Source organism: Sinocyclocheilus anshuiensis, unplaced genomic scaffold (genome assembly GCF_001515605.1).
Source record: "Sinocyclocheilus anshuiensis isolate Anshui unplaced genomic scaffold, SAMN03320099.WGS_v1.1 scaffold2749, whole genome shotgun sequence".
Classification (NCBI taxonomy): Eukaryota; Metazoa; Chordata; class Actinopteri; order Cypriniformes; family Cyprinidae; genus Sinocyclocheilus; species Sinocyclocheilus anshuiensis.
This window is the reverse complement of record NW_015554047.1, coordinates 477,370-498,717: the sequence shown is the minus strand read 5'-3', so window position 1 is coordinate 498,717 and position 21,348 is coordinate 477,370. Positions and strand designations below refer to the sequence as shown.

General features: G+C 39.4%; 1 protein-coding gene across 1 annotated transcript in view; it reads right to left on the bottom strand.

Annotated features, from left to right (window-relative positions):
* Positions 1-3,373: 3,373 nt before the first annotated feature.
* Positions 3,374-21,348, bottom strand: part of LOC107668452 (protein transport protein Sec24A-like) — a 29,844-nt gene continuing 11,869 nt past the window's right edge. Inside the window, exons 12-19 of the mRNA XM_016460322.1 lie at positions 18,783-18,956; positions 18,601-18,711; positions 16,496-16,671; positions 13,684-13,818; positions 9,426-9,530; positions 7,504-7,596; positions 6,026-6,129; positions 3,374-4,365 (exon numbers count right to left, since the gene is read on the bottom strand). Of these exons, the coding sequence (XP_016315808.1) occupies positions 4,251-4,365; positions 6,026-6,129; positions 7,504-7,596; positions 9,426-9,530; positions 13,684-13,818; positions 16,496-16,671; positions 18,601-18,711; positions 18,783-18,956 (1,013 nt within the window). The 3' untranslated portion in view covers positions 3,374-4,250. The remainder of the gene's footprint in view (positions 4,366-6,025; positions 6,130-7,503; positions 7,597-9,425; positions 9,531-13,683; positions 13,819-16,495; positions 16,672-18,600; positions 18,712-18,782; positions 18,957-21,348) is intronic.

The window sequence follows — 21,348 nt, the reverse complement described above, 5'->3', positions numbered from 1 at the left end:
TCAGCTGTTTGGACTCTCATTCTGACGGCACCCATTCACTGCAGAGCATCCATTGCTGAGACACTGATGCAATGCTACGCTTCTCCAAACCTGATGAACAAACAAACTCATTTTACTCTGGGATAAAACAGTTTGGAACACTGTAATAGGTACACTAAGAAACATTACATTAGAATACAGATGCAGTATTTCTATGTGACGAATCTAATGTAAGTGCATGGTGATTGATCACGTGATTCTGTACCATCAGGTGTAGTCGGTTTTGGGGCCACTGTACATGATATGAATCATATGAGGGACGCTGTTTGTTCATGCAGCTGTGAATCTCAATCAGAGCGGAGTCCGCTGCTTTCCTCCGCGTTAGGGTTAGGGTTAGGTTAATCGCGTCACGAGACTCACCGCTGTCCGCGTCGCTCTGGCTGAAGCCCACGATCTTCGCTGCTCGCTGCTCGGAGTTCAGCAGTAACTTCCTCCTGCGGATCTCCGCGCGTCTCTGCGCCGCGCTTCCTCGCTCGAGTGTGTGAGTGTGAGTGTTTGAGTGTTCATGTGAGTGTGTGTGCGTGTGTCTGTGTGTGTGTGTGTGTGTGTGTGTGGTGCTGGGCAGATTACTTCAAAATTGTAGTCCGTTACTGATTACAAATTACATGACAAAAATGGCAGTAGTTAGTAACGTAATCCATTACATAATCAGACTACTTTTGGCTCATTTATCACATTAATTTAAATAGGACAATCTTGTACCATATTGATATAAACATTGATAATAATACAGAGATAATGAAATTGTATAAATATGTTGCTTTTGAAGTGCATTAAACATTACATTATATCAAAGTTTCCCAAACTGGAGTTCATGAAGGAACTGGGGTTTGTGAGTTTAATGAAAAGCTAATAATTAAATCATAAAAACGTAAAATCAAAATCTTTTTAAAATGACAACAATCAAATAAAGATCAATCGGAGCACAAAGCGAGAGAACACACAGCCATGCTCCTAGAACATCTACAGCAGGGGTCACCAGACTCGGTCCTGGAGGGCCACTGTCCTGCAGAGTTTAGCTTCAACTTGCCTCAACACACCTGCCTGGAAGGCCCAGTCCCAAATCGCACCCTAAACCCTCGCAGTCTTCCTCTGAGTCTGCACTTTCGTGACGTAATGGCGCTTTGACTGTCGGGTAGAAGTCTGCTGCGGAGCTCGCCCCAGTGCGGGCTCGGCAGAAGTGCGCATAGCGGCCGCAAAGGGGGTGCTCGCGAGCACACTTCTGAGTGCTAAAATGACGAATGGGACACCCTACGGTCTCGTGGACTTAACGGACACGCGCACACAGCGGCCATTGTAAGTCTGCAAGACCGAAAGTGCACATGAAGTGTTCCATTTGGGACAGGGCCGAAGTTTCAAGTATACCTAGCAAGACCTTGATTAGCTAGTTCAGGTGTGTTTGATTAGGGTTGGAGCTAAACTCTGCAGGACACCCGCCCTCCAGGAACAAGTTTGGTAACCCCCGATCTACAGAGACTGGGCTTAAAATTAAACACAGAAAAGACTGTGTTAGTTCCCAAGCAGTCAATAATATATCTGGGCTGGTCACTGGATTCGGTGACATTCAGAGTGTGACTATCAGAGGAAAGCGTGATAAAATGTACTCAATGCCTGGCCGAATTTCAGAGGGGAAACAGTCTCTTCGCACATGCCTCAGACTATTAGGTCAGATGGCCTCAGCTCTAATAGTCATTCCCTTAGGCAGACTATTTATGAGAAAGTTCCAATGTTAGGCAGCCTATTTGAGACTAGACCAGTCTGATGGCAGTCTTGGCACTGCGTCATTGGCGGCGCCTGTCGTTTCTGGTGCAAGGGATACCATGGGCGTTGTCCAGGCCAGGAAAGTCATAATCGCTGTCCAACTAGAGGGGCATTCACAAGGGCAGGACAGTGAACGGAAGATGGGTTCACCATCTGATCCACTGACACTTAAACTACCTGGAAATGCTGGCCGTTTTTATAACATTGATTGAAGCATTTTCTTATTTTTCTGAATGGCTCTTGGTTCTGGTGCTTGTTACTTTTGAAACCAAACACTGCATTTATGCTCAAAGTGGTTAATTATATTATTCCTCGAGTTAAGAGCCTTTTATCCACCGCCCTTTGCTTCAGCAGAACAGCAAAGGCTGAATGCATTATGCCCAGAGCATGCTTTACGATTTGACACAGAACTAAAGGGTTGAGAGAGAGTGATCAGCTGTTTGTGTTTTGGGCATGTATTGCACTTAACAGCGTTCATCCCACTGGATGGTGGAGGCAATTTCTCTAGGTCTTACGCCTCCACCCTGTTTAAGGTGGAGGCAATTTCTCTTGGTCTTACACCTCCACCCTGTTTAAGGTGGAGGCAATTTCTCTTGGTCTTACACCTCCACCCTGTTTAAGGTGGAGGCAATTTCTCTTGGTCTTACACCTCCACCCTGTTTACATGCTCACTCAACGAGGGGAATGTCAATGTCGTGGGCTCTCTTTAAAGGGGTCAAGATACAGGATATCTGTGAAGCGACTTTGAGACAAGCTATCTGGCAATACAGGAGTTAGGATATCCCATAATGAGACACCGAAATGTATGCTTGAAAAAGAACGTTGTGCGTCTCCCTGACACGTCATGTCTGTCAGCCAAATGGGGCTGGTGTAATGGAATCAGGCTTCTGAGGAATACGCGGAAGGGGGCGTATTGCAACTGAACTCGACTGCTGGAGATTGCCCTGCATTTTCATGTTTATAAAACAGTACATTAGTCTTTGAGAACACTCTTGTGTTTCAAAGAAAAATAGCTGTTGAATAATTAACATTTTGTAAAATTTCAGACTGATTCTCCAACTGCCTGCACAAAGACTCACTGCTTCTGCCCCAGTATGTAGGCTAAATTACATTCTGGCTTCAAAACAGTATTTACAAGTTACAAATGTAAGAAAGATCTTTTTGTCTTTTTGAAGTTAAATTCCAAACTCATCTGTTTGAATGGGCGGCTGTAGAGAGCAGCAGCAATAAATCCTGAAACCCAGTCTTTATTAACACTCATGCAAACACCCAACGCTTCAATAAAGCTGCTCTTTATCGAGTCATTATGGAGGGGAATAACATGTTTGCTGATGTTGTTGGTCTGGTCCGGTCTAGTTCAGCACTGAATGAGAGAACATGAGCGCATAAACGCCAAAGTAACTGTGGAAAAAGTGGAGATATTCAGGAGAGCTCACACGACATTTCCTCTTTAATGAATAATCATTAATTTATAAAGTTCACATGTACAAAATTGCAGAGAATTTACAAATTATTTCTCAAAAACACAGTCATGTGTGCTAAAATGAGCTGAACAACCGCAGAGGAAACAAGGATTTTTTTAAATATAAAAAAATATCCCTCTGAATGTTGGATTTGATTATGCAAGAAACTTCTGCGAACAGAATCAAGACTGAAGATTGCTCAGATTATTGTGTCACTCACTCCTCCTTTCATCAGTTCTCCATTCACAACCAGCCATTTAATATAAATCTCTATTAGTGGCAGAGAAATCTCTGTATTTATTCTGTATTTTGGATTATATTTCAAGCTTTAAGCACATAGTTTCCTACATGTCTCTGTAGCTGATCACTTCACCTAAAGCTTTCATAGATTTAGCCAGTTCTTAAAAATCTCTCTTCATGGAACATAATATTAAAGTCCCAAGCAGTTTGTTTTATCATCTCGCATCATCTGAATAATGTTTTTACTAAAATTAACAATCTTTTGAAAATAATATAGGTTTATAATGTGTAAAGATCACAGGGTCGAGTGTCTGAATTTGCCCGTGTTAAACGTCACATCCTTACAAAGCATTTCTTCTCAGAGAACATTTGCTTGAGTCCCACTTAAGGCAGATATTGAATTCAACTGCATTGCCTTCCTCATCAATTAAAACAATGACTGATGAATACAGACAAACCTGAAGATCGAACAGATAAACCTGTGACAATAACCACACTAATTATAAAGCGCTAACTCTGAATAGCACTTCTTATAAAGGTCGTAAGAAATTCATAAGAAACCATTTTCCTACATTTTAGTTTTTTAGTAAAAGGCGATAAATTAGAAAGGATCTGCGCTCATGTGATGTCACCCGTGTGTCTGCGCTACAGACTCAAGCATCACTCCTCACAAACAGCTGTAGTGTGACACAGACGGGACTTTATTGACAGCAGGTCTGCGTCTGGCTCCAGCCGGGCATTGTGGGATCACTTGGAGATCTGCTGCTGCAGGTGCAGGAGGAACTCGTAGTAGGAGAGAGCGGATTCACTGAGATCCTCGATCATGTTCTGCATGAACTCAGCCTTGAGCGGAGACTCGTCTCTGAAATCAACAGAGGAGCGTCAGACTCTCTTCAGTCATTCAGACAGAAAAACAGCTCTGGATCATCAGCAAAACTCAGTCATATAGTTATCCAATTAATTAGAATAGATTTCTCAAAACCTTCCATTAAAAGAAATCATGTAAGGTATAGGGGTGTGTGATATTTATAGTCTAGGATAATATCATTACATCATTATATGTGAGCTGACATTATTGAGTATGTCACTCACTTTGCAAAAAACAAATGAAAACACGTCTTGAGAGTCCAAAAGCATTGGACTGCATGATGAAGTCTATTAGAATGCAGTTAAAATGAGTTGATAATTCAAGTAATGAAAGAAAAAAAAAATATTTGTGCATCTCAGAACAACACAGCGGTGTTTCGATCTGGAGTGAATCTGTTTTTGAATGAATATCTTGAGACAATGTTTCAGTGACTCATTCATAAAGACTAGGGCTGCCCTCGACTAAAGATTTGTCTGGTCGACTAGTCGTTAATTTTAAGCATTAGTCGACTAATCGCACATTTATGAATAAATCATTTAAATCATAATAATGAGCCTTTAATTGCCTACAGTACATAGCATGATGAGCACTCAAACGCACTGGAAGAAGTAATGATTATGTATGTGTCAGGGAAAAACAGTAAGGAGGCTGCATTAACATTTTAATAATTCATTGATAAACTGCTGCTTTCTTTGTTCTTGATTTAAGAGATGAAGCCGGCGACACTGACTCGTCATCTCCGCAGTAGTGATGCACCTGTATGCTTGTTTCATACGGATTACATAATCTGAGAATATTTGTTTTCCATTTGAATTGGTTTATTTGAAAGAACACATTTAACTCTCTATAGATATATTTTTTTATGTCTCTAAGGCAAGCATACACAGTTCACAGAGACCGAGACAGCAGAAAGCACATCCTGTTTGCTTTCATTATTTTACAAAAGCGCAACGTTTTGGGTTTATTGTGAGTGCACACAAATAAACGTAGTGTCTTTACAGATTTGAAAGATGTATTACTCTTATCTGTATAAGCACAAATGAGGGAGTATTTTAAGAGCATGTGAGCGCACCGGCGCCTCCATCTGTCCTGCAGTGATCTACAGTTCAGCTTCTCACTCCACACAGACGCTTGAACAGTGCACATTTCTCTGGGTTAACATTAGATTGAGCGGTCATGTAAAGTTGCTAATACTTACATATTTCAGATAAGTCATATTTGAGGTCAATGTATGATAGGCGAGTGTTTGGATGTCCTGCCTGAGTACTGTACTAGCCTACCACATAGACTAGCCATTAACAATCTGTGTCACTTTGCCAATGTGGATTTTTATTATTTTTTTCTGCGACTAATAAAATTCTGGTCGACTAACGGTTAGTCGACTATTAGGGGGCAGCCTTAATAAAGACAGTCACTTGCTTTGTTTCTAAATGAATCAGTTGCTTTGAATGAATCACTGACAGAATCATGAAATGAATCACTCATAACGACAGGGATCTGCCGCCACCTACTGGCGGTTTGAGTGTCATATTTCTCCATGACAGGTATTTTGCATTTGATATTGACATTAACAGGTGAACAAGGTCAGACTGAGAGGGATTCATCTCTGCTCGCTGTCTGGAGGAGAACATGCACTGTGTTGATTATCTCTGACCTGATGACGTGCAGGACGGCGTGGAACGGCCGGCGTTCTCTCAGCCAGTCGACGAACGCTCGCAGTCGTGAAGATTGGACCGTGTCCAGCTCTGGAAGCTGGATCTGAGAGGAGAAACCACATGTTACACTCCAGATCTCAGCCGATTCACTTCTGCTCGTTTAAACCAGCTTGACCAATCACTCTGTATTATTGCTAATATCTACATACTGCTGTTGATGAGGTCAGCTCCAGGGTTCCTACACATTTCCCATTTCAAAATCCATACTTTTTTCATATTTCCAAACCTCTCGGTAGATCTTCAAACCATATTTAACATAAAAGGAGCATTATTTTAAGATTTATATTTGGTATATAGTATGGTCATCTGTAAATATTTTTATTTTCTCAGGGGTTTATTCATTGATTTTCTCATGGCTTTCCTTAGGGGAGTTCCTCTAATATCAAGGCTTAATGTCCACTTTAACACACAGTGGAGAAACCATGACACGAAATGGGTTGATGGCATAATACGGCTTTGTGCATTGCCCTATTTGCCAAGTTCAAAGGTCTATAAAACAGACTGGTACTGTAAAAAAAAGTGTTCAAAATTTGGCTCTCTTTAGGGCAGTATGTCTTAATTCAAGGCCTTAAGTCTACTTTAACTCATACTGTGTGGTGGCCAAGAAACCACACCGTGAAATGGGCTGATGGCGCAATATGTGACTCCGTCAGCTTCATCCTATTTGCTAAGTTTAATGGTTTCTCGTGCACAAACAGAGATTTTTGCACAAATCCGTTTAGAGACTTTGTAATATGGTGCTAAGAACATCGTGAGAAGAAAAATACCTATAACCTGCATTTCATTCAGTCGCTAAAGAATCATTAAACAGCTGCTATGAAAACACTTCTTGTATGATACATTTATTTTCATTAAATTCTAAATTTTCTATTATAGAAAACTAAATAGGGGAAAAAGACTGGAAATGCAAATATTTTTTTCATACTACGCTTTCTTTTTTTCCATGCTTTTCCAGACCTGGAAAGTACTCGAATCAAATTTCATAGTTTTACAAACTCATAGGAACCCTGCAGCACATACTGCTGCTGAAAAATCAGTCAGCTGAACTCTGAGCTACTGACATGTTCAATTTACTGAAGCCATTGAGGGACAAACAACATCTTTGATTAAAATGGCCTGCATCAGAGCAATATTATCTGGCACAAAACAACCTCATTAAGGGCGATAACATTAAACAGCATTTATTTACATAAAATACCACTAATAAAACCAATAAATAATTTTTTATGAGGTTTAATGAAATAATTTCTAATGAGGTCTAGCAGTGATGAACAGCAGCATTTGCAATCATTCGTAAGTGATAGAGATATATGCAAAAACATAAAAAAACACTTGCTGGACAAAGTGAGTTGTTAGTAGAAAAGCGGCATTGTTTTGTAAGGTAAGTGAATAATGCAGTGTTTGTGACTGAGTTTACCATGTTGAGAGGAACGTCAGCATAACTGTCCGTTCCCAGCACTTGTGTGAGGAACACCGGGCTGCAGTTTCTTCCCACCCACAGATACATGACCTGAGGAGAAGCGGTCACACAACAACACATCGTTCATGTCCATGTAATTATGATGCTTGTGAAAAGCTGCATAAGTGCTGTACACATTATCCTTAAATGTTCATCTTGTTAGAACTTGTTTTTTTGTCCAGGCTCAAAGCTTGTTTTATTCGCAGAAGCTTCATTAGTGAGTCAGTAAGATGTGTAGCTCATCAGCTGTTCTCATGTCCTGATCATGACAGACTCATTCTGTAAGGAATAAGTGATGACGGTCACGATGTGAAGCGAAGTTACAGTTACACCTCGGGTGTGCATTATTTTCTAATAATTCAACGGACCGAAGTCAATTATTCTGCTTATACTACGGTTACCACACATCAAGACATCGATCAGATTATATATTTCAAGGCATTTGTCTGGTTTTCATTCTTAAAACACTATTGTGAGTAGGATTAATTTATTACGCATCTCATCCAACGCCTCTGTTGCTAATTCCACGTCACTTTAGACCTAGTAACCGAGGCTTGAGCCGTTGATAGCAGACTAATGCAGCTAATAACTAAGTTATTAGAGAGAGAGATGATGTATCTCTCTGAGCCTGTGTGTCTCTCAACAGTGTTTGACAGCAATGTCTCTAGTAATAGTGAAACTAAGTTAATTTTCTGCAAGAACAGTGCCGTTGTTACTTCGCATGTGAGAAGTCATGTCATTTTTAAGTTGTTAAACTATACTGATAAAATCGTCAGAGTAGCGCTAACAACATTAGTGCGTATGTTAGCGTGTGTGCAAACTGTGTTTGCGTCTGTGAGGGAGAGAGCGGGAGAGATAGAGTAAGTGCTTTCCGTATGTAATGAAACGTAATTTTGTGGCAAAAACACATGGAAATTATCTATCGTTTTTATTCTAATTGTTTACTGTATTTATTTGTTTGGCCAGTGTCGTTGTGGGTTTTGGTTCTTTTGCTGTTGTAGGCTGCGAGGACCTTTGAAATAACTCAAATAATTTGGTGAAGTGATATGGTCATGTAATGCGGTCAAGAAAATAATTTCCCTGAAAAGAATTGCACACCTTAGAACGTTCATCAGCCAATCAGATTCAAGCATTCAACGGCCCCGTAGTATAAGTGATAATAACCAGCCAGATTCTGCCTTACTTTCATTAACACTGAAGTGACAGATGAAGTGTGTGTGTGTGAGTGAGTGTGTGTGTGTGTGCGCGTGTGAGTGAGAGTGCGTGTGAGTGAGAGTGCGTGTGAGTGAGAGTGCGTGTGTGTGTCTCTGAGTGAGTGAGTGAGAGTGTGTGTGTGTGTGAGGGTGAGTGAGGGAGAGTGTGTGTGTGAGTGAGTGAGTGTGTGTGTGTGTGGTGTGAGTGAGTGTGTGAGTGAGGGTGTGTGTGAGTGTGCGCGTGTGAGAGAGTGTGTGTGTGTGTGAGTGTGTGTCTCTGAGTGAGTGTGTGTGTGTGTCTCTGAGTGAGTGAGTGAGTGAGAGTGTGTGTGTGAGTGAGTGAGTGTGTGTGAGTGTGCGTGTGAGCGCGTGTGAGTGCGCGTGAGTGCGCGCGTGAGTGCGCGCGTGAGTGCGCGCGTGAGTGCGCGCGTGAGTGCGCGCGTGAGTGCGCGCGTGAGTGCGCGCGTGAGTGCGCGCGTGAGTGCGCGCGTGAGTGCGCGCGTGAGTGCGCGCGTGAGTGCGCGCGTGAGTGCGCGCGTGAGTGCGCGCGTGAGTGCGCGCGTGAGTGCGCGCGTGAGTGCGCGTGTGAGTGCGTGTGAGTGCGCGTGTAAGTGTGCGTGTGAGTGCGTGTGAGTGTGCGTGTGAGTGCGTGTGAGTGTGAGTGTGCGTGTGAGTGCGTGTACTTACGGTGCCGCAGTCCATGAGGAACGCAGCATCTCTGCTCAGCTTCTCCACAGACAGCTGAAGAGCTCTGGGCTGAGGAATCGTGCGATCGTTGATGTTCAGAGCCCCCTGATAGCAAGAGACAAACCTCACATCAGTTTCAAACTAAAGCATCGGTACATACGCTCACACAAACCCACCGCTGATCAGCTCACGATGATGATCTCTGCCATCGTACGTCTTGAGAAGTGAAAAGCTGTCCTTAAACAGTCACTAAACAGTCCATAATCCATAATAACGCTTCCTCCAGTGAAAAAGTGCATCTGCTGTTGTCTCTCACATCAAAATCCAGCCACATATGTGTTTAGAGCTGTTTAAACGCTGCTTGATCTGTGCAGATTTCTCTCCTGATTCAGACCAGAACACTTTTTCACTGGAGGAAGCATTATTATGGATTATGGCCTTTTAGTTAAAAACCTCTTAATGATGGATTTGTTTATTTTGGTAACCCAAGGGTTTAATTTCCATTGAAATTACAAAAAAATTTAATTATTGTTGTATGCCTTCATTTGATTACTAGAAAAAAATAAAATAAAATGTATTTTATAGGGCACTAAAAAATGTAACTTTTGTTAAGCTTTTAATAAATTGCTGTTAAACTCTATAAGCTTCATGATTTCAAGACATGCTTTTTGATTAATAAACTTTAATTTAACCATTAAAATGGAGTCTAAAAAATAAAAACGGAAAAAAGGAATCCAGAAAATTAAAATGGAAAAAAATTAATTTTGAAAAAATAAAATAAAATGGAATTTGGTGGGAAATTAATAAATAAATAAATGGATTTCAATGGGCCCTATATAATTTCCTAAGAGAACTTAAACCAGCACAATTTAATGCTGTAAAGACACTGGACTCATATGGTTGGATCTATATTTGATATTAAGAACATGTAGGGTTGGGTATCGTTTGAATTTGATCAATTCCGATTCTGCTTATTTATTCCGATTCTTATCAATTCCTAGTTTCGATACCAATAAGATTTAAAAAATCCAATATAAAAAAAAATGAAGTCAAACACTTAGATGTCAAACATTTATTCTGTGTCTTTAAAAATCATTCTGTTGCAGCTGAATAACATAAGCAAAAATCAATGCTTTTAACAAAAATACCACAGTAAAAACAGCTAGACATATAAATTTCAAATATTAAAGTGTTAAAGACAAGTTAACAGTCAGTAATAAAATAGGAACAAACAAATCAATTAGCAATAGCATAAATTAAATACAACTGAACTAAATTACAGGTACAGAAAATAATTAAAAGTTTAAAAACACTGCGTAGATTTCTTTTCATAAATAAAATATAGATTATTAATTAAAGTTATTAGAGATATTCAGTCAAGATCAGTGAATGATTTTCTTTTGTTCTTTGATTAATGACAGGAAGCGCGTTTATTAGACTGCTGTCTCTTTAACACTGAACGCACGCAGATCTAAAAATACTGTACCACGAGCGTTTTCTTTCTCATCTTTACTTTCACTTCAGATAAAAACGGCTGTGTTTATGATGATATACTGACGTAGTTTTCTGCAGTGAAATACACAGAACGGTTAGAGAACGGACACAGATCGGGACCGATGTTCTCTGTGCTCGCGCTTCAGCAAACAAGGCACAAATTCTTTCCGTTCCTGCACTTAAATCATTTTAAATCACATTAAAATGCGAACGCTGGAATCATTAAGCAGAATGGAAATGCCTGCGTCTCATCAAACACCCAGTTCTTGGGAATTTGGAATCAGTTCTAAAACGGAACGGGTTTTCAAAACCCAGCCCTACATGTTTGTAAGGTGTTATTGAGCGTCATGTATCTGTGATGAAAGCCTGACCTCGTCTGTGAGCTGGTCGACGCGGTACAGGTCCGGATGCACCATCATCAGGAGGAAGGCCAGCGGCTGCTGCTTGAGCTGAAACATGGCAAACACACGCTCGTCCAGCCGGCCGCCGCTCGTCCGGAAGGCTTTCTGAGGAGGAGGAAGCACAGATACACAGAAACCGACAGAATAACAACAAAAACTATCAGTGTGACAGTAAAAATCTTGCCTTTCATCGTTTTCCCGAAGACCCTGACAGGTGATTATTCACAAAAGTGTAACAATATTGTGTGTTTTGAAGTGGGACGTAACCTAACTTTAACTGTTTTTAGTCTAGTAGTAAACTCAATTCCTTTTAGGAACTGCAGGTCCTAGCCATAGAAACCATAATAATGATTTATATGGATATGACACCAAGTTAGAATGAGCTTACGCAACTTTACACATTTACTATTACTATTATTAGTTACTATTGCTCCACTAGGTCTGAAATATATATTGTATGTTTTAATCCCCTGGAACACACTATAAACATGCATTGCAGTGTCTGTCATAATTAAATCATTTTTGGAGACCGTGGCTGCATGTGTGTGTGTGTGTGAGTGCGTGTGCATGAGTGTGAGTGAGTGTGTGTGAGTGTGTGTGTTTTTTTTTTTACATCAAAAAAGTTTTTTCTTTACAGTCTTCGTTTAACGGACATTAATATAAGACAATACTGCAAAAACGGTTTACTGTCAAGCTGTTATATTCCGGTTATATATTTATTGTCCAACATTCCTAATTTTTCTGATGCATGTCCTTAATTTTAGAGCAAAACATAGTACTGAGTCAGCTCTTTTAAGAGTAGTAAATGATCTCTTGTTATCTGCAGAAGACACTGGTAACTGTACTATTCTCTTATTATTGGACTTGAGCGCAGCTTTCGATACAGTAGATCACCGCATACTGTTAAAAAGATTAAATCTTGAGGTTGGCATTTGTGGTACTGCATAAAACCTCTTAATGATGGATTTGTTTATTTTGGTAACCCAAGGGTTTAATTTCCATTGAAATTACAAAAAAATTTAATTATTGTTGTATGCCTTCATTTGATTACTAGAAAAAAATAAAATAAAATGTATTTTATAGGGCACTAAAAAATGTAACTTTTGTTAAGCTTTTAATAAATTGCTGTTAAACTCTATAAGCTTCATGATTTCAAGACATGCTTTTTGATTAATAAACTTTAATTTAACCATTAAAATGGAGTCTAAAAAATAAAAACGGAAAAAAGGAATCCAGAAAATTAAAATGGAAAAAAATTAATTTTGAAAAAATAAAATAAAATGGAATTTGGTGGGAAATTAATAAATAAATAAATGGATTTCAATGGGCCCTATATAATTTCCTAAGAGAACTTAAACCAGCACAATTTAATGCTGTAAAGACACTGGACTCATATGGTTGGATCTATATTTGATATTAAGAACATGTAGGGTTGGGTATCGTTTGAATTTGATCAATTCCGATTCTGCTTATTTATTCCGATTCTTATCAATTCCTAGTTTCGATACCAATAAGATTTAAAAAATCCAATATAAAAAAAAATGAAGTCAAACACTTAGATGTCAAACATTTATTCTGTGTCTTTAAAAATCATTCTGTTGCAGCTGAATAACATAAGCAAAAATCAATGCTTTTAACAAAAATACCACAGTAAAAACAGCTAGACATATAAATTTCAAATATTAAAGTGTTAAAGACAAGTTAACAGTCAGTAATAAAATAGGAACAAACAAATCAATTAGCAATAGCATAAATTAAATACAACTGAACTAAATTACAGGTACAGAAAATAATTAAAAGTTTAAAAACACTGCGTAGATTTCTTTTCATAAATAAAATATAGATTATTAATTAAAGTTATTAGAGATATTCAGTCAAGATCAGTGAATGATTTTCTTTTGTTCTTTGATTAATGACAGGAAGCGCGTTTATTAGACTGCTGTCTCTTTAACACTGAACGCACGCAGATCTAAAAATACTGTACCACGAGCGTTTTCTTTCTCATCTTTACTTTCACTTCAGATAAAAACGGCTGTGTTTATGATGATATACTGACGTAGTTTTCTGCAGTGAAATACACAGAACGGTTAGAGAACGGACACAGATCGGGACCGATGTTCTCTGTGCTCGCGCTTCAGCAAACAAGGCACAAATTCTTTCCGTTCCTGCACTTAAATCATTTTAAATCACATTAAAATGCGAACGCTGGAATCATTAAGCAGAATGGAAATGCCTGCGTCTCATCAAACACCCAGTTCTTGGGAATTTGGAATCAGTTCTAAAACGGAACGGGTTTTCAAAACCCAGCCCTACATGTTTGTAAGGTGTTATTGAGCGTCATGTATCTGTGATGAAAGCCTGACCTCGTCTGTGAGCTGGTCGACGCGGTACAGGTCCGGATGCACCATCATCAGGAGGAAGGCCAGCGGCTGCTGCTTGAGCTGAAACATGGCAAACACACGCTCGTCCAGCCGGCCGCCGCTCGTCCGGAAGGCTTTCTGAGGAGGAGGAAGCACAGATACACAGAAACCGACAGAATAACAACAAAAACTATCAGTGTGACAGTAAAAATCTTGCCTTTCATCGTTTTCCCGAAGACCCTGACAGGTGATTATTCACAAAAGTGTAACAATATTGTGTGTTTTGAAGTGGGACGTAACCTAACTTTAACTGTTTTTAGTCTAGTAGTAAACTCAATTCCTTTTAGGAACTGCAGGTCCTAGCCATAGAAACCATAATAATGATTTATATGGATATGACACCAAGTTAGAATGAGCTTACGCAACTTTACACATTTACTATTACTATTATTAGTTACTATTGCTCCACTAGGTCTGAAATATATATTGTATGTTTTAATCCCCTGGAACACACTATAAACATGCATTGCAGTGTCTGTCATAATTAAATCATTTTTGGAGACCGTGGCTGCATGTGTGTGTGTGTGTGAGTGCGTGTGCATGAGTGTGAGTGAGTGTGTGTGAGTGTGTGTGTTTTTTTTTTTACATCAAAAAAGTTTTTTCTTTACAGTCTTCGTTTAACGGACATTAATATAAGACAATACTGCAAAAACGGTTTACTGTCAAGCTGTTATATTCCGGTTATATATTTATTGTCCAACATTCCTAATTTTTCTGATGCATGTCCTTAATTTTAGAGCAAAACATAGTACTGAGTCAGCTCTTTTAAGAGTAGTAAATTATCTCTTGTTATCTGCAGACACTGGTAACTGTACTATTCTCTTATTATTGGACTTGAGCGCAGCTTTCGATACAGTAGATCACCGCATACTGTTAAAAAGATTAAATCTTGAGGTTGGCATTTGTGGTACTGCATTAGACTGGTTTGCATCGTATCTCACAAATATGAGCTTTTCGGTGGAAATTGGTGAATTTTCATCAAGCTCAGTTCCCATCACTTGTGGAGTACCCCAGGACTCTATTTTGGGTCCAATTTTATTCTCCCTGTATTTGCTCCCTCTTCGTTTTATATTTGAGTCTCAAAGTTTCATACCACATTTACGCAGGCGACACTCAGCTTTATTTTCCTCTAAAATCAGGTTCTGATTCAGTGTCTTCCTTGCTGGCTTGTTTAGAAGACATCAAGAATTGGATGGAAAATAATTTCCTACAGTTTAATCAAAAAAAGATTAGAAAGTTATATTGTTTGGCCCTTCTCACCATTTACATAATTTAAGACCTACTCTGGGCCCTTTTGAAGAAAACATCCATGAAAAGTTTAAAAATCTGGAAGTTATTTTTGATCCTGAATTGAAATTTGACAAACAAATTAACTCTGTAGTCAGAGCCAGTTTTTTGCAGCTTAAAGGGCTTCGCAAGCTGAAAAGTTTTCTCAGTTTTAATGATTTAGAGGTTGTTATTCATGCATTCATTTCAACAAGGCTGGATTACTGTAACGCTCTTTATGCTGGAATTAACCAGTCTTCACTATCACGTTTACAATTGGTACAGAATGCTGCTGCTCGCTTTCTGACAGGGACAAAAAAGAGGGAGCATATTACCCCGTGTTAGCTTCACTTCACTGCTTACCTGTTAAATTCAGAGTTGATTTTAAGGTTTTAGTTTTTAAAGCACTTCATGGTCTTGCCCCAATTTACATTTCAGATCTTCTCCATTTCTATTCTCCTGTGAGAACACTTAGATCGTCTTCTCAGAAGTTATTGATTGTCCCAATATCTCGTTTAAAATATAAAGGGAACAGAGCTTTTTCAGTTCTTGGTCCTACACTCTGGAACTCTTTGCCTTTATCCATCAGATCATCCCCTACGTTATCTTCTTTTAAATCATCTCTTAAAACATATTTTTTTTCTCAGGCTTTTGCTTAACTTGAAAATACTTTCTGTTTGTTTCTTTGTTTGGTGATGTCTTGCATTACTTATTGTATTATTTAATGATTTCAAATTTTATATTGTCTTAATGCTTTTGTTAGTTGATTTTTCTGATGTTTTTGGTTGTGCAGCACCTTGGTCAGCACTCGTTGCTTTTAAGGTGCTATATAAATAAACTTGACCTTGACCTTAATTTAATTTCATATGCGTGTGTGTGAGCGTGTGGCGAGGAGTGTGCGTGTGTGTGAGCGTGTGGCGAGGAGTGTGCGTGTCTGCGAGCGTGTGGGGAGGAGTGTGCGTGTGTGTGCGAGCGTGTGGGGAGGAGTGTCCGTCTGTGTGAGCGTGTGGCGAGAAGTGTGCCTGAGGAGTGTCCGTGTGTGCGAGCGTGTGGCGAGGAGTGTGCATGTGTGTGAGCGAGTGGCGAGCGTGTGGGGACGAGTGTCCGTGTGTGTGAGCGAGTGGCGAGAAGTGTGCGTGAGGAGTGTCTGTGTGTGCGAGCGTGTGGTGAGGAGTGTGCGTGTGTGCGAGCGTGTGGCGAGGAGTGTGCATGTGTGTGAGCGAGTGGCGAGCGTGTAGGGGACGAGTGTCCGTGTGTGTGAGCGAGTGGCGAGAAGTGTGCGTGAGGGGTGTCTGTGTGTGCGAGCGTGTGGTGAGGAGTGTGCGTGTGTACGAGCGTGTGGCGAGGAGTGTGCGTGTGTGCGAGCGTGTGGCGAGGAGTGTGCGTGTGTGTGCGAGCGTGTGGGGAGGAGTGTCCGTGTGTGCGAGCGCGTGGTGAGGAGTGTGCGTGTGTGTGAGCGAGTGGTGAGGAGTGTGCGTGTGTGACGTACGTGTTTGAGCAGGGCCAGGATGTAGAGCGGGAGCAGGCGCAGGCAGGCGGGGGTCAGCAGGCCAGGCTGAGGGACGGTCAGCACTGAGGAGCGGTAGGACGCCAGCGTGTCGATCGCAGCGTTGATCAGAGCGTCACGAGCATCACTCAGACTCGCCGTCACACAGCGATCCACAGCTGAATCACAAACACACATCAGAACAAACACACATCAAACACTCCATTACAACGCTTCATATCAGAATGTAGAAACCTCTGCTACTCCTGAGATCTGGAACATGAGCGCCGAGTCTGATGGCTTCACATTACGAAACACTCGACTCCATAGAAGAAGCCAAACTGATATTATAAAACAGTTCAGAGTGGATAAGCATCAATCAATATCTGATATTCATCTGAGTTCAATTCTATATGAATGCCTTCTATATTCTTCTAAATATCTCTGGCATCTGCAGAAGAAAGAAACTCAAGAGGACAGAATAATCCGTATTTATAATTCATTATAAAAATCTTTGCTCTATTCTTTTCTCCTTTCTATTTTCTGTTGTATTCGCATAACGTTTGAGTTTATTATATTATTTATGCTCCATTTCCCATTTTATCAAGATTATGTTTATTAATAGTTTATATTATATTTGATTTCCATTTTTAACACCGTTTATTACATTATTTCTATTTTATTATAATAAAATAGTTTATTCAATTTTACATATTTCTATTTTATTCTATTATTTTCAATTTTATTCTTGTTACAGCTAATTTATTATATTTATACTCTATTTTATTCACATCGTACTTCTTGGAAGTTAATTATATTATATATTTGTTCTATTTTCTATTTTAATTACATTTATTAATAATTTACTAGATTTATTCTATTTTATTTATATATTTCTTGAATTTATTGTATTATAATGTATAATTTATTTTCCATTTTATTTGTTTATTGCTAGTTTATTGTATTCAATGTTTTTCATATCATATTTAGGCATCTCAGGAACTGCACGCCAGTGGTTTGAGTCTTACCTCTAAGGGAAGACTTGAAGTACCACGACCCTAAAGGAAAACACAACAGCTTCCATAGAGCAGATCTGTTGATCACAGTGGAGGATATGTGGAAGTCCTGGAAGGCCTCTGAAGGTTTGCACACATCTCATCAGGCTAATTATTTCAGTGAAAAGCATTTAACCATTTTAGAGTCATTTCAAAATCATCCCAGATAGTCCACATTATAAACCCACACCACCTTACCTGCATGTAGAAGTGAAAGCATTAGGTTTGTGGAACTGAAAGCATAAAGCTTCCATCATTTGTTCAATATATCTTCCATGGCAATGTTCTCAGTGTCCTCTTGCACCTTAAACCATTATTTTTTCATTAACATCAACCATTTTTTCATTAACTGTTCCCTCCTGGTGGAATGACCTGCCCAACTCAATCCTTAACCATCTTCAAGAAACGACTAAAAACACATCGGTTCCACCTTTATTTGACCCTCTAACTCTAACACTTTCTATTCTATTTTAATTCTACTTTATCTATATTTATCTTTATTTAAAAAAAAAAAATAAAAAAAAAACAAACAAACAAACACTAGCTTTCTATTTTTTTCTATTCTATCTACTTGTTTTTCTTTGTGTGTGTGTGTGTATATGTGTGTGTGTATAATATATATATATATATACCTTGCTACGTGTACTGTGTTAGGCTAACCGAGACTTGTCATTTGCACTTATATATTGTTGCTCTTTTGTTAGTTTTGACTGCTTTTATTGTCCTCATTTGTAAGTCGCTTTGGATAAAAGCGTCTGCTAAATGACTAAATGTAAATATTTCTTGATATTTCATTATATTTTATAAAATATTTATAATTTTCTTTCTATTTTATTCACAATTGCTAGTTTATTAAATTATACTGTATTTTTTCATATCATATTTCTTGATAGTTTATTATATATTATTGATAATCTATCTGTGTGTGTGTCCTTAATTCGTTGTTGGTTCTGTATGAGGTTGCGTCATGCGAGGAGGAAGGTTTTTGGGCCTTTAAGTGTGTCCTGAAGGTCTGTTAGCAGAAATCATCACAGCGCAGAGCTGCAGCCGTACCCATGCTGGCCAGAAGAGCCGTGATGGCCTGGACATCGGCTCCAGCGAAGATGTCCGACAGAGAAGTGACCACGGGCAAACACAGCGTGTGCACACGGATCCGCCGCTCTCCTGCAACAGCACAGAGGAGCACCGTGAGCGTCACATGACGACGGTCAGCTGACCTGAGGAGTGGCGCGCACCTTTGCTGGAGGTGTAGAGCAGCGCGGCCTGGAAGGACACAGTCTGCAGGTCCAGCAGGTTCTCTTCGATGCTCATCTGCACGGCGAAGCCGGCGTCGGGGTTCACGTTGGCCAGAGACAGCAGATCTGTGGAGCGCACGAAGAAGTTCCCGTGGAAGGTGTGTATGGACAGACCTGCGGAGCACAGCACACACACACATCACACTCCACCAGACTCTAGCATCGACCGTCATTCTGACACACAAGGTCGTAAACATTACGTCATAATCCATTATTATCCGTCATTTTAATTTTCATACTTTATTTATAACAACACATTTAACTGCTTGTAGTTTTGTTCACATTTTAACTTTTAATAATGAGCCTACAGGACGAGCATATATGCTTATGCATTTTTATTTATTTATGATAAGAACAGATAAACAGAGACTGCGTCACTTTTCATGTTCAACACACCGCAGTGACAGCGGAGGCCACTGTAAACAACTAAACATACTAGGGCTGGGTTAAAAACAAAACAAAAAAAAAAACGATTTCTCGATTTTAATAGATTTTCATTTTTATGAACCAATATTGATTCTTAAAGGGGTCATATGATGCTTTTTTTAAAGATCATTATTTTGTGTATTTGGTGTAACAAAATATGTTGACATGCTCTAATGTTTAAAAAACACATTATTTTTCAAATACTGTACATTATTGTAGGTCCTCTATGCCCCGCCTCTCTCAAACGCTTCGTTTTCTACAAAGTCCCTCCTTCCGACAAGCGCAGTCTTCTCTGATTGGCCAGCTGACCCAGTGCATTGTGATTGGCCGAACACCGCAAGCACTCGTCGGAAATGTAACGCCCCTTACCATAATCGCGAGCGTCAGCTTTCAAAATAAATGTAAAGACAGAGCCCGAAAGGGGAACAGAGTCGCGTGACAGACACAGTGATGAAGCTGGTATGTGTTTGCAGTACACAAGCCACGGTTAAGACAGCTGACTCCACTGTGATCTCTCTCTTGCTCTCTCGCTCTGTCCAATATGTGCTTTATTGGCATGACAATTGTTACAATGTATTGCCAAAGCATAGCGTTTACAGATATATATGCAACAAAAACATGCATGTGTATATACATTTAAAAAGTAAAACAAATTAACATTTTAGAATCGTAGAATTCTACGAACAATTTATAATTCAATGTGGTGTGTGTGGTGTGGTGTGTTTTTGTTTGTGTGTGTGGTGTTGTGTGTGTGTGTTTTTGTGTGTGTGGGTGGGCGCATCACTTTTTGACAACAGACCTTCATGCCAAATTGAATCAAAGGCCTTTTGGAAATCTACAAAGCAAGCAACAATGTTGGTTTTGTTTTGGTTAACGTATTTGTCGATCAGGGTGTGTAGGGTGAAGATGTGGTCTGTTGTTCTATAATTTGGTAAGAATCCAATCTGACTTTTGCTGAGGACATTGTGCTCTGTGAGGAAGTGTACAAGTCTTGTGTTGATGATATTGCAGAACAGCTTCCCCAGATTACTGCTTACACAGATGCCTCTGTAGTTGTTGGGGTCTGATTTGTCTCCACTCTTGAATATGGGCGTTATGATTCCTTGATTCCAGGTTTCAGGGAAATTACCAACACTCAGAACCAAGTTGAACAGTTTTAGTAGGGCCAATCTTAATTTGTGCTCTGTGTTCTTGAGCATTTCATTGAGGATGCCATCTGCTCCACTTGCTTTTTTGTTTTTTAGGGCCTGGATTTTATCAATCAGTTCATTTTCTGTAATGGGGTAGTCTAATGGGTTTTGATATTTACCAATTGTATGTTCCATATGAATCACTTTTTCATATTTTTGGGTTTGTTCTGGGTTCATTGTAATTTCACTATAGAGTTGTTCAAAGTGATTTTTCCAGGTGTCTCCGTTTAGTATGGCTGCTTGTTCATGATGTTTTTTATGCAAGTAATTCCAGTTGTCCCAGAAATTGTTAGAATTTACGGATTCTTCAATAGCTTTTAGTTGATTTTGGATGTACTGTTCTTTCTTTTTTCTGAGTGTACTTTTATACTGTTTAAGTTCTTCACAATATTGATGGCGTAAATCTTCATTGTTTGGTTGTCTGTGTTTTTGATTTGATAATTGTCTTAATTTTTTCCTCATGGTTTTACAGCCTAAATCAAACCATTTTTCATTTTCTTGTGTTGTTTTATGGATTTTCTTAGAGGATGTGAGGTTAGATAAATTGGCCAAATATTTAAATATATAATTTATGTTCTCCACTGCCATTGTGAGGATAAATTCTTCCTAGAAAATTGTCTATAAGTAGGCATACTTTTGGATGGCCAGTTGCGGTCACATATTTTTCTGTGCTGTTTTGTGCCCATCTGTAATTCTCTCTAATGTTGTACAGCTTACTGGGCTGTGAATGTATGTTGGTATTTGTTGTCCTCTTTAGGTAAACAGTCATTTGACTGTGGTCTGATAGGGGTGTTAGTGGTTTGACTGTGAATGCTCTGAAAGAGAATGGATCTAAATCTGTGATCATGAAATCAACTGTTGAGCAACCATGAAATGAACTGTAGGTGTAC